We start from the raw sequence: 13,953 nt of genomic DNA, 5'->3' as shown, positions 1-13,953 counted from the left end.
TAGTTTAGGGTGCAGAGCAAATGAAACTGTTGATATGACAACCTCTCTGCTGCCTGTGCTGTGAGTTACCCCACCGGGTGGTAGGGAAAGTGATCCCCCAAGCAGCACCTCCAGACACACCCTTTTCAAGGCTGCACCATGAATTTTGTGACGGTTGTCTTTAGGAATTGGCCACAAATGTCTGGCTCCATCTTTGGTCTTGATCAGTTGTAACAACCTGCCTCAGTGAAATGTGCACCAATTTGTGAGCTGAAAACCTTTGTTTCATTGCTTTGGGATTTTTGTTTCTCTTCTGCTAAAGAAATAAATAGAATCAGATGTTCATATATGAGTATTTTCTCTACACTTATTTTTTTGAAGGAAATACTTTGGTCCCTGAATTAAAAACATTGATAACTTCACTGATCACAATAAATTAATGATTAGCATATCAGCAAAATAACCAAGGTATGAAACCATTATACATTACTGTTTAGCTAACCTTAGCCGTTCAAAATATGTATGAGATATTTTTCTTTTAAAAAAAAATTTTTAATGTTTATTTATTCTTGCGGGGGGGGGGGGGGAGACAGAGTGCGAGTTGGGGAGGGGCAGAGAGAGAGGGAGACACAGAATTTGAAGCAGGTTCCAGGTTCCGAGCTGTCAGCACAGAGCCCGATGCGGGGCTCGAACTCAGGAAGCTCCAGACCATCACCTGAGCCGAAGTCGAACACTTAACCAACTGAGCTACCCAGGCATCCCGAAATATTTTTCTTTTAAATAGATTAATTTATAAGAAATGGTTTTCACTATTAGACAGTTTCCATGTTAGTGGCATTTGCAGCTGGCCTATTTATGACACCAAAGACATAGTATTAATCTTTGTTAATTGTACTTTATACATACTAAGGTATTCCGTCAATGTTATCTTGTGTGCTTCTAAATAGACTCCAGGATATTCTAGGCATTACAGACATTGTTTCTCTGCTTGAAGACCTATTAGTTTTGGAACAGAGTGGGTAGGGACAAGTTTCAGGGGAGAGAATCTAAACATATAATTATTTAAAATATATATTACAGGGGCGCCTGAGTGGCTCAGTCGGTTAAGCATCCGACTTCAGCTCAGGTCACGATCTTGAGGTCCGAGAGTTCGAGCCCCGCGTCGGGCTCTGGGCTGATGGCTCAGAGCATGGAACCTGCTTCTAATTCTGCATCTCCCTCTCTCTCTGCCCCTCCCCCGTTCATGTTCTGTCTCTCTCTGTCTCAAAAATAAATAAACGTTAAAGAAAAATTAAAAAATATATATATACTACAAACACACACATATGGCTCAATACGTTGTGTGTCATACATGTTGCTCTTTGTTTTACCTGTTAAAGAAATTAGCCAAGTAGTCAAGTTAGCATACTTTTTAAATTTGTTGATTGCTATCAAATGTTTGGAATTAATACATTATTGAGAAAATAAATGTAGTGTTCAAAGAGCCAGAAATAAAATGTAATTATAATATAGCATATGTAGGTTTTTGAGAGGTATGTCTGGTATTGTGTTGGTAGGTTGAAGGCTGGTTGGGATTAATTGGGGAGGAGGATTACCACTATGGGGGAAGTGAAACTATACATTAAAAAGGAAACATGGGCAGGGGTGCCTGGGTGGCTCAGTTGGTCAGACTTCAGCTCAGGTTGTGATCTCACAGTCTGTGAGTTCGAGCCCCACGTCAGGCTCTGTGCTGACAGCTCAGAGCCTGGAGCCTGCTTCAGATTCTGTGTCTCCCTCTCTCTCTGCCCCTCCCCTGCTCATGCTCTGTCTCTGTCTCAAAAATAAATAAAAACATTTAAAAAAATTAAAAAAAAAAAAGGAAACATGGGGGAGGGGCGTCTGAGTGGCTCAATTGGTTAAGTGTCCAACTTTGGCTCAGGTCATGATCTCACAGTTTGTGAGTTTGAGCCCCACGTCAGGCTCCGTGCTGTCAGCTCAGAGCCTGGAGCTCAGAGCCTGGAGCCTGCTTCAGATTCTGTCTCCCTCTCTCTGCCCCTCCCCTACTCGCACTCTGTTTCTGTCTCTCAAAAATGAGTAAACATTAAAGAAAATTTTTAAAAGAAGGAAACATGAAAGAGCAAGTATAAAGATGGAAGAAGGGTCTGGATTTAGCATGTATGTCATGGAAGAGAGGCGTGTGCACCAGTGAGGGCTGAGACGATAAAGGGAAGGAGTGGGACAAGAGGGTGGGGCTGAGAGTGGGCAGGTTAGCCTACCTGGCAGAGATCTGAAGCTGATAGTGAAATGTTCCACATCTTAGGGAGGGTGAAGTCTGTGTCTGGAATGTAAGAGAACAGAACTAAGCATCGTGAACACAAAAAGATATTTAGCTATATTGTCCTAATGAAATAGAGAGGAAGGAGGAAGCCAGGAAAAAAGGTGATAATCAGTCTGACAGTGAAACACCAACATGTAAACCAGAGAGTTATTTGCTAATGGAGTTAGAGAATTGAAGAGGAATTTCAGCAGTGGGCTGAAATAAAACTAGTGATTCCTCTTTACAAGTGGGAGACATCAAGTTATAGCTCAGAGAGCTTTCTTCTGAGCCTACCCTGTGTGATGGGGCCAAGTACCCTCTTTACTCCTTTCTGGACTCCCCAGTCTCACCTTGATGTTTGTGTCTTACCTGTTGTGGTGACACTCTTTGCATGCTTGCTTGTCTTCTTCCCAGAGCAAATACTATGTCTTAGTCACTATGAAAAACTGGAACAGTTTATTTATAATTGTATGGTTACAGTCTTATTATTTTACGTTTTAGCAAACTTTTCACCATAGAACAGTTTGAGATTTACAAACAAACCAGAAGGATAACACTACACGATGTAGGTTGGAGAGGTTGGCAGGCTTATGCCTTCAAAGAAGAAAACCAGAATTGTCTGAGTCCCAGCCAGTGTTGACCCAGACAATCCAGAAATGAGTCCCTGGATCTGAAGAGCCCCCTGAAAGCTTGACGAGGCCATGGAAGCCATTTTCATTACCAGGATTCCAAGTTTCATTACTTGAGATGTTGTGACTGGCAGATGGGCTGGAATAGTCACATGTGATATTCAAATCACTGCTAGTAGATGTGACCTCTGCCTTTAGCAAAAAGGGCCAGGATAAAGACACCCAAATAATCGAGGAGAGCTTGCAAAGTTTGTTGGAGTAGTAGTGGATCCCGTCATTAGATAGTGCTCATGGTTTTTCTTTTATATTTTCTTCTTGATAAAAAAATCTGTCAAAAAACTAATAAAGTCATGATGTGTGGGTCACAATATGTGTAGCTAATTTGTATATTAGAGGTTTTTTTCATGATCTATCACATTTTTGACAGTGAAAATTATTGTTTTTAAAAACTGGGACAGTGGGATATTAGGATATTACCTTGAGCCATGTTACATGGACAGTCGGGGGGGGGGGGCATGCCTTTGGGTCCCCTGCACACTTATGCTTGAGAGGAGTAAATCATCATATTTTTCCTCACAATTCAAAAAAGTAGGTCACTCATGCATGGAGTAGTGTCAGCCTCATTAACCTTCTTGCCCAAGGATTTAAATACGTCACATGTATATGAAATAAAAGCCCACTGAACTTTTTTTTTTCTCCAGTCTTGTCTGAAAGGGAGTTTGAACTTGGGATAGGAAGCAGAAAGGCTATCTTGCCTGTAAGAGAGGCCAGATTTACAGAAGTGGATTCTGGCTAAGGAATGTGGACACACTGCAGACATCTTGTACACAGGCCAGTTCCTGCAGTGATGTGGTCAGACATGGTAAAGCCCAGCTGTTTGCTCCATTGAGAGGGGCTTTTGCTAGCCCACACAATCTCCAAGTGCCTTGTCTTAACTGGATCTGAGTATTCGGCCTGCTGAGGCTCACCCACCCCTGGAGAGATTGGAGGTGGGTTGTTGTAAGCATTGTATTCAAAGCAACTGGTAAGAGAAGTAACAGATAAAGATCTAACAATTAAAACACTGTAATAGACAGTGGAAAGTGGACTGTAAATATATTTTTCCTTTTCCCACTGAACTTTTAGAATACAGGTAAAAACAATTTATGCTTAAATTGGTAGTTTGTTGATGGACATTTGGTGGGGTTTGTCACTCATTCCCTCATGAAAGCTATTAGGTGAAATGCCATCTTGCCCCCAAAGGCATCTCTGCCATAACATAGCAGTTAAGAGAGTGAACTGGCAGCAGGCTTCCTGCGTTCAAATCCCCATTCTTTACTTCCAATCTGTGGGACCCTGGCTGGTTTGTTTAACCTTCCTAAGTCATAGTGTCTTTAATGTTAAAGGCAATAACTTACCTCAAAGGGTTGCCTTGAGGATGAAATAAAGCAGTATGTTTTTAGCACATAGCATACATTTCTTTTCTCTCTGAATTTTACTTTGAATTTGCCGAATGCTACTGCCACTTGCACTAAGCTTTAACTCTTGACTTTTTTTGGGCAGCAGGTTGGTGGGTGTGGTTGGGGAAATGAAAAGGAAAAGAAAAGTTTGAATGCTAAACTTTCATTTAAACAAAAAAGTAACTCCATTAGAAATTTATCTTCTTTGTTAATGCTTTCTGTGTGAAACTTTAGAATAAAATCTTTGATATGGAAGTAATCCAATGTGTCTACTTTAGACTTTACATATCTTAGTGCTTTCCAACTTAAATAAGACATTCATTTATTTCTAGAATTAGAGCTGTTTTTCCTGTGTGTGAGTAGAATAAATACCACCCAGCTTGTTCGAAAGAGTGCTGTTAGTTTGGAGTTCTCAAGACCAAAATTAGCAGAGAATTCTTACATCTTTCTAATACTTTGCACTAAGCCATTTAACCTAGCAATATTTAATGTGTTAATGTGTTAAAGATTCAAACAGTCATTGATTGAGGATATTGGTTGCAACAACTTAAATTGAATAATGCAATACTATAAGAGATAAAATTATCAAAATTAAAAAATTATTAAAATAAAAAAAAATGTCAGAGCATGTGAACAAAACCACAGTTAGACAATATGTAGAATTTTAAGTAACACAGTGAAATGAAAACGTGATCACTAATGTAATGGAACTGTGAATGAATGAAACAGTTCATGCAATGAAACAGAAAGTACCCCATTTAGGAGAGAAGATGTTTATACTTTTAAGGTAATTGCTTTAAATAAAAGAGGATGATCAAAGTGTAGCAGCACATGTTTAAAAAAAAATGAACAGTTATTGGGGTGCTGGGTGGCTCATTTGGCTAAGCGTCCGACTCAGTCATGATCTCGCAGGTTCTTGAGTTTGAGCCCCCTATGGGGTTCTGCGCTGAGAGTGCAGAGCCTGCTTGGGATTCTCTCTCACTCTCTCTCTCTCTCTCTCTCTCTCTCTCCCTCCCCTGCTCAAGCACTCTCACTCTCTCTCTCAAAAATAAATAAATAAATGTTTTTTAAAAAATGAGCAGTTATGGGGGTGCCTGGGTGGCTCAGTAGGTTAAGCATCCGACTTCAGCTCAGGTCACGATCTCGCGGTCCATAAGTTCGAGCCCCGCGTCGGGCTCTGGGCTGATGGCTCGGAGCCTGCTTCCGATTCTGTGTCTCCCTCTCTCTCTGCCCCTCCCCTGTTCATGCTCTGTCTCTCTCTGTCTCAAAAATAAATAAACGTTAAAAAAAATTTTTAAAAATGAGCAGTTATGAATGGGCATTAGGTGTGGATGCAAAAGAATTATCTTCATTTCCCCAGATCCTCATCTCTTGGGGCAACCAATTTTAACCATGTTTGGTTTTAGTTCTTCTCATGTTTCTCTTTATGACACCATGTACTGTGCTTGTACCTCTATTTCTAGATTTAAACAGTATCCATTGGTTCCATGCCATGAAAGATGGGGACGTAGCTCTCTTAGATATCTATACCTTTTCTCTCTCGTTTCCTTCCTACTTTTTAAAAAATCATGGTATGACTTTCAGCTATTGGTTATTTTATTTTATTAAAAAAAATTTTTTTTTAACATTTATTTATTTTTGAGGCAGAAAGAGACAGAGCATGAACGGGGGAGGGTCAGAGAGAGGAGACACAGAATCTGAAACAGGCTCCAGGCTCTGAGCTGTCAGCACAGAGCCTGACGCGGGGCTCGAACCCACAGACCGTGAGATCATGACCTGAGCCGAAGTCGGCCGCTTAACCGACTGAGCCACCCAGGCGCCCCAGTTATTGGTTATTTTGAAACATTATATAATATACTTAAACCTCTGTCTCTTGGAGCAACTACTTTATTTCTCTCCATACCTTTCTTCCTAACTTGATAGCTATACCATTACCTTTACAGGTGCAGGTTTAAAACATTTACATTTTGTTTTGAAATCATTGTAAATTGTAACATCTCCCATGTTTTGTCTGCAGGTTGATTGTAAACATTGAAAAAACAACGAGGAATGTTTAGATTAGTATGATTTTCAAACACCTTGGAAAATCTTTTTAATATCTTGCTTTGTAGGACTGAAATTACTGATTCTGGACTCTTTTTTCTTAGCCTTTTCACCATGTTATATGTGTTATTACTCCATAAATACACTCATTCTTGTCAGACAATATGTCTTGATTTCTGTTTGAAAACATAGTTACTCCAACCACAGGACACCTATAAAGGCTCAGGGGTCCTCTGAAGCTATTCCAGGATTTGGTTTGGCGTTGGACTGGACCCAGTGGAGTTGTTGTAATGAGCTGTTAGTGGGGAAGGTTTGAGGTGGTTGACTCTGGCTTGAATTATCATTTCTAGTCTAGAGAAATTTGTGGAGTTTGGAAGGTTTGGTTACTCTAACCCTCACCCTAACCCCCTATCCTAACTTCTCATCTTACTGTCCTTTCCAAGATTCTGAGTTGCCCCAGGAAGTTCTGGGTACTCTGAATTGAAGTTTTGGGCACTACTTTGTCACAGAAGGGATACAGGATTGAGAGCCAGTGGCTTAGAATTTGTAATGAACTCTCTCTTCCTTAATCTCTTATAGTGCCTCTTGTTGAGTAGTTAATTTAGGTCAGAAAATGATTCTATCATGATAATAATGCTGTATTGCGTTCATGTCCATTATTTCGTCTGACACACACACACACACGCGCGCACACACGCACACACACACACACACACACACACACACACACACGATGTGGCCAAGGCAGACATTTCATTACGCCAATGTGCAGAGACTTCAACTAAAGCTCAGAGAGGCTCCAGCATTGGGTGCATAGTAAGCCTTTTTCCATCATTTTATGTCTAGTTTTGGAGGAATAGGGCCCTTTCCCGGGTTCCTCCATCTTTCTTCCTATCTCTCTTTTTGGCCTCAGCATCAGTCAGTCTGAAGTGTGCATTTTGCCTTGCAGTGTTCCGGGTCCCCTGGGGCTGTGAGAGAGCCACAGGATAGAGCAAAGGCTTCACCTTTGTTCCCAATTCTGCTTGTGCTTGAAGCAATGAGTTCAGAGGAGATGAAGGGGGGGTCTGTGCTGTTACACATGGTCTGCATATAGATGGAGAGTTTGTGAATACACCCCAACCAGAAGTTCGTTCTTTCTTTCTTTTTCTTTCTTTCTTTCTTTCTTTCTTTCTTTCTTTCTTTCTTTCTTTCTTTCTTTCTTTCTTTCTTTCAAGTTTATTTATTTGCTTTGAGAGAGAGGGAGAGAGAGAGTGCATGCAGGGAAGGGGGCAGAGGGAGAGGGAGAGAGATAGTATCCTAAGCAGGCTCCACGTTGTCAGCACAGAGCCTGACATGGGAGTTGAACCCACAAACCATGACATCATGACCTGAGCTGAAATCCAACAGTCAGACCCCTAAACCGACTGAGCCACCCAGGCGCCCCCAGAAGTACATTTTAGTTACACAGTTGTTTTTAAAGGTTTACTCTTATGGGGCTACAGGATTTATACTACCAAGCCTTGGAATAGCTACTGTTTGTGAAATTGATTACAAAACGTTTGACCTTATTCATCAGCCCCTGAACTTTAGGAAGTAGCATTAATGTTTAGGCCCTCAGATATGGCATAGTGAAATGAATGGTTTCTTTCCTCTCTCTGTGTGTTCAGTCCTCTTAGTTTCTAGTGTAGAGTTAAGTAGATCCTTACAACAGTTGCTCCCTTAAGTTGTTAAATATGTATCATCTGGATTCTGAATGGAAGCTTTGCTCCAAGAAACCTGATGGAGCAGAAATGTCTGTAAACAAGAAACCCAAAGTTACGTTGACTTTGTTTTCCTGTAACTTCTGGTAATCAACTGTGTTTCCAAACTTTGGCTAAAGAAATATTTACATTTTTTTGCTTTTATTTTTTCCGACTAATGTCAGCGTTTGCGTTCCTGTAATTCTGGTGAAAGGAAGAATATGGCCACTTTTTAGGAGTGAGCTGGAACACAGAAAAAATATACACAGCTTCAATGAGTAGAAATTTAAAACTTTATATGCAGATTTCATGTGACCTTTCTTAACTAGATTGGTAGGAATTTTATTATTTAAATTAGACTCATATAACTCCATACATTTTTATATCTGTGCGTTGTGATAGAATGCACTACATTTTGCATCTCTTGTTTTTATTTTTCTGATGTATGTATAGGTGATATTAAGGGATATCCTTATTGGTATCATTATGTTAGAGTCCCAAACTACTAAGCCAGTGTTGGGTCCCATGAATTTACTTTTTTTTTTTTTTTTTTTTTTTTTTGTCTACAAAAATTCGTCCTGTTCTTGTAACTCAGAGACATTTTTTTCCCCCTTGTATGTGGTCACATATTGTTTTTTAAAAAGTGTGGAGTTCTTCTAATTGGATTTTTGTTTGTTTGTTTGTTTGTTTGTTTGTTTTAGACCTAATGTCTGTGGATCACGTTATAATGCTTACTGCTGCCCTGGATGGAAAACCTTACCTGGTGGAAATCAGTGTATTGTCCGTAAGTAAATAGATAGTCTGTCATTCTTCATGTTCTTCTTTTGTTGTTTTGGTTGCATGGTGATTCTTAGTACTTGTTCCTTTGTAACTGCATACCATTAATATGTTTATAGCAGAGTCTTCCAGCTCTGAGATTTTCCTACTTCCTCTGAATCCAGATTGGGAAATACACTAAGTTGGTCAAACCGCTGTTGTACTTTAATTCAGTGACTTCCTTTGGAATATTTCTGACATACAGGGAATAGAGCCACAGGGATAATTTGATCAAGGGTACATGTTGCCTGGCTTCATAGACTTTGTAATCACTTGGATGGGATTTTGAAAAAAGGATACATTGCTGCTTTCCTTATTATAATTTCTAACTTTGTTGGCCACCCACAAGCCTACTCAAACCTTGTACATTGAATTTGGGTGGTCGAGGCCAAAGATAGACCTAACTTTCAGAGAGGAAAGGAAGTGGCTAGAGCATCAGATGAAGATGAGTAGAAAGACTAGGGAAGAACTCACATGGTGCCAGAGATTCCCCCATTGATTCTGCTGCCACGGCAAATGTCCAGATTCTCATCACACACCAGAAATGTTGAGTGACAAACCACATGTCAGAAAAGATGCTATTTAAAGGAGATGTAAGTCAAATTGGTTATGGCATCCGTCCTTTATGAGCTTTTCCTGTCATCATACCTATGGAGGAATTTTCAGTTTTCAGAAAATTCCATCAGACAGTGGGAAAAGTTAGAGTTGAAAGGACATTAAGGAATCACTAGATCCACTTTCTGTGTTGGCCTAGAGTGGTCTGTGCAGAAGAACAATATTTCAACCAGTATTCTCTTGGTGACCTGAAAAGTTCACCTCTATCCCAGTTCTTGATTTTGACCAGAAGCATCTTATTCATTTGGCATATTGTGCTTTATTTAAGGATCAAAACTGAATCACTAAGAGAGATATATAATGGTATTTGACATTTTCTAAATGAACTTGACAGTGTATTTCCCTTGTGTTCTTTTTTTAAATTTTTATTTATTTATTTATTTATTTATTTATTTATTTATTTTGTGAGAGCATGTGTGCATGCAGGAGCATGTACCAGTGGGGGAGAGGCAGAGAGAGGAGAGAGAGAGAGAGAGAGAGAGAGAGAGAGAGAGAGAGAGAGAGAGAGATTCCCAAGAAAGCTCCATATTCAGCATGGAGCTGGACTCGGGGCTTGATCTCACAAACTGTGAGATCATGACCTGAGCTAAAATCAAGAGTTGGATGTTTAACTGACTGAGCCACCCAGGCACCCTTTCCTTGTGTTCTGTAGAATCTATAAGAAATGCTGTCTTCAATAGCATTTATTTGAATACACAAGTATTCAAATAAATGTTTATAGGATCCTTTGACAGCTTATTTCTTAATAGTTTTCAGTCTCCATCCTAAGCTTTTTTGGTGTTTGAATGCATTTTCTATCAAATATATTATTTTTTTAGCCTTGCACATCTCATTTGCCTCTTGCAAGGTTATACAGGAATTTGAGGAAGAGATAATGTCTATGAGCATAAAAAGTAGTGGCCAAATCTTAGTCTGCTAATAAATATAAATCATTTGCCATTTAGACTTTCCTTCTGGCCATCAGCAGAGCATCTGGTGCCAGCGTATTAGTCCCTCAGTATCATGAAAGTGTAAATATTTTTCTAAAAGATGAACAGCTTCTTGGGGCGCCTGGGTGGCGCAGTCGGTTAAGCGTCCGACTTCAGCCAGGTCACGATCTCACGGTCCGTGAGTTCGAGCCCCACGTCAGGCTCTGGGCTGATGGCTCGGAGCCTGGAGCCTGTTTCCGATTCTGTGTCTCCCTCTCTCTCTGCCCCTCCCCCGTTCATGCTCTGTCTCTCTCTGTCCCAAAAATAAATAAACGTTGAAAAAAAAAAAAAAAAAGATGAACAGCTTCTTGACTGCAGAATCAGTGCCATTGTAGTGGATTCCCAACTTCTTCTCTCAGACTGTTGATGTACATCTTCAGTGTAAAATCAAAGCTACTCAATGGGCAGGATCCAGTGTAGAGAATTAGTCTTAGCAGGGCTTAGTATTTTTATAGAAATTATTAAGCAATAAGCATTTATAATGAAATAGGCTCCCAAGACTACCTCTGCAACTCTTCTATCATTAAATTGTAAAGCTAATATAAAAACAAAATGCTTGTAGGCATATAAATATGTTTAAATGCAGGACTTTTGTTTGTTCTGTTTTCCCTAAATCAGATATTGGGGGCTTTTGATAGATTGGGTGCTGTGTGGAATAAGAGAGAGGTTAAGAACCACTGGTATAAATAAGGGAGTTGCAGCATTTTACATCCAGAGCTTGTTTAGTTCAACAGGTTTGTTTTGTAAGTGAATAAACCTGTGGCCTAAGGTCATGAATCATGAAGGCAAAATTAACGAGGCACCTGAGAGCCCAGGTTTCCTCATTTGAGGGTTGGGTTCCTATAAAGCACCATGCTCTGAAGCCATGTACTTACAGACCTCTGGTTTTATTGACAGCCATTTGCCGGCATTCCTGTGGGGATGGATTTTGTTCTAGGCCAAATATGTGCACTTGCCCATCTGGTCAGATATCTCCTTCCTGTGGCTCCAGATCCAGTGAGTATAACATGTTATTATATATAATATTATTTTGTGTGGTTATGCCCTATTTTCTCCTAAATTTGCTTTTGGCTTTTCTCTTGCCTGCAATACATTTTTTTCACTAGAACATCTGCCTTCTCTGTTCTGCCCAAAATACTTGGATGGCTTTCCTCAGTCTGGCCTCCCATTTCCTTCTTCACTCTTTATAAGGAAATTACCTATGGGACTTAGTTACTATGAATACTGTAAAGATTATGTTCTCCTGTGTAGGTATCACCTTATTTATCTTTGTGTCTCCAGTGTAAACACCATAAAAGATGCTCAGTGGATTGGTTGTTCAATGAACATTTTTGGCTCAAGAAAACTAGGCATTTTTCCTAGTGGTACTGAAATATGACTCTGATTAAACACTTTTGTAAAAACTGAAGACCCCTACTTTTGCAAAAAGAAGATGTAAGAAGTCATTATGGAAGTTTTGGGGGTGATTTTTCCTTAAGCACAAATATATTTTCTCTTTCAGAATTTTATCATTTCATTCTGTGATGCCAAATAATACCCACAGTTCATTTTTCAGAGCCTTTCCTTGCTAGTTCTATTGTTTTCATTAGACTTTTGGGGTTTTTTTTTTTTTTTGGTTTATTTTTTTAAGTTTATTTATTTATTTTAAGAGAGAGCACTCACTCAAACTCACGAACCGTGAGATCATGAATGACCTGAGCAGAAGTCAAGAGTCAGACGCTTAACCGACTGAGCCACCCCTGTGCTCCTTTTTGGTTTTTTATTCTTTAAATGTGGGGTCCTCAGCAATGAATTAACTAGAGGAAATGTAGGGATTGGGAAGGAGGTGAGTCATTATTGGTTATTAAAAAGGTTTAAGTTTATGCCTTTATAAACAGCCCCTCAACACCTTGACCATCATCAAAGCAAAAAACTTGGGTTTCTTTCCCATTGCCTATTTTTCCTTAGAAAATTCATTCCCCTTACAGTGTGTTTGTTTTTGACAAGGTTTTCAGGAAAAAGTATTGTGGAATAAGAGCATTCTCTTTTGTTTATTACAAGTAGAGACTTTAGTGTGGTCAAGGTTATTACCTATTAAGACTCCTAATATTTAGCCCTGGCTCTCATGAGCCAATTAACAGGGTAGGGCAGGTAGTCCTAATAGACATTCTTGGTGCCCACTCACATATCTTTGCATTTATGGATGAGCACAGGTAACTCTACCTTATAGCTCTGTAAAATTTTCTGGCAGGGAGCATACCAGGTCCACATGCAGGGCATGCTGGAAGTGCCAGAGGGTTAGTGGCCTTAGAAGCAATTGTTAGCCAGCGACAGACAGAGAGTGTTGGATAAGTGCCCCAGATTCCTTGCCTCTCAATTTGCAGAACTATGAAGTGTGTTCTCCACTGTCTCTTAGAGTTCCCTAGTGGATTAAGCCCCACCTGCCCACAGTGGTAATAGGCTCCATCATGTATTTATTAGCTTCCTTCTTTTCATTGTCTCACTTCCCTACTTCCCTACCAGTGTTTCCTGACGTTACTTATTAAACAGACTACGTGCATTTAAATTATTGTTTTAGAATTTGCTTCTGGTGGAGCATAAACAAAGACAGCCTACTTCTAAAGATAGCCAGTTGCAGATTGGGATAGAAACTTCCCATGGGCTGGGAGTTATTTGCTTATTGCACTGAGAACAGCATATTCTTATTTGATCTCAGGTTAGTTTTGAATGTGCATCTTCCAAGCAATAGCAAATTCATTCTACAAATCAAGGGCGCCTGAGCTGAAGGAAATACAGAGAGGTAGACAAGTCAACTGGTGGCATTTACAGGAACATGTTGGACATCCTGATCTCTATCAGGCTGCCACAGAGAATTGCCTAAGGGATGAGGAAGGAGTCTAGATATCAAGTTGGGAACAGACCCAGTTGCTCAGATGGGCCGTGGAACCAACCACCAACAGTGTACCTCTCTGGCAGAGAGAAAATATAGCTGGATGTCAAAACTAGTATCCAGTTGGAAAGGTCTTCAGCATGATCGTGTGAGCTGCTAATAATTTCTCTGTCAAATAAAAATCATGAGATACAGAGATAGGATGTTGACAAGTTGGTCGTAGTAGATTTCAAGCTAGCCTCAGGATAGGAGAAGTATAGTGATAGGTCCTGTGGGCCAGATTTAGGTGAGAGACTGGAGTCCAAGACTTGTGGGTAGTACTCTTTGAAGAAGTTTAGGTCCACCTATGGTACCTGCACATTGCACAAAATCCCTGAGTAGATTGCGGATCAGAGTGGTATGAGGAGGATAGTCTGGTTTCATCAAGATATTTGGAGCTTTAAATCATTGGCTTGGACTCTACCTATGCTAATATTCTCTAAATATCTTGCAAAATTAAACATGGCAGAATGTTTTAAATGAAGGGTAGCTGAGATACTCAGAATTCATTTCTGATCTTTTGAAGTGATATTCTAGGGAAT

The 13,953-nt window shown here is 39.9% G+C and overlaps 1 protein-coding gene across 2 annotated transcripts in view; it reads left to right on the top strand.

Annotated features, from left to right (window-relative positions):
* The window catches only part of FBN1 (fibrillin 1), a 234,571-nt gene that overhangs the window by 19,925 nt on the left and 200,693 nt on the right, over positions 1 to 13,953 (top strand). For both annotated transcript variants that reach the window (XM_086710629.1, XM_025918911.2), the window contains exons 2-3: positions 8,806 to 8,888; positions 11,401 to 11,499. In XM_086710629.1, coding sequence (XP_086566755.1) covers positions 8,806 to 8,888; positions 11,401 to 11,499 — 182 coding nt within the window. The remainder of the gene's footprint in view (positions 1 to 8,805; positions 8,889 to 11,400; positions 11,500 to 13,953) is intronic.

The sequence above is a fragment of the Puma concolor genome, chromosome B3 (genome assembly GCF_028749965.1).
Source record: "Puma concolor isolate L17-30 chromosome B3, mPumCon1.1.hap2, whole genome shotgun sequence".
Lineage (NCBI taxonomy): Eukaryota > Metazoa > Chordata > Mammalia > Carnivora > Felidae > Puma > Puma concolor.
Note: the sequence above shows the minus strand (reverse complement) of the source record. Positions and strands in the feature narration are given on the sequence as shown.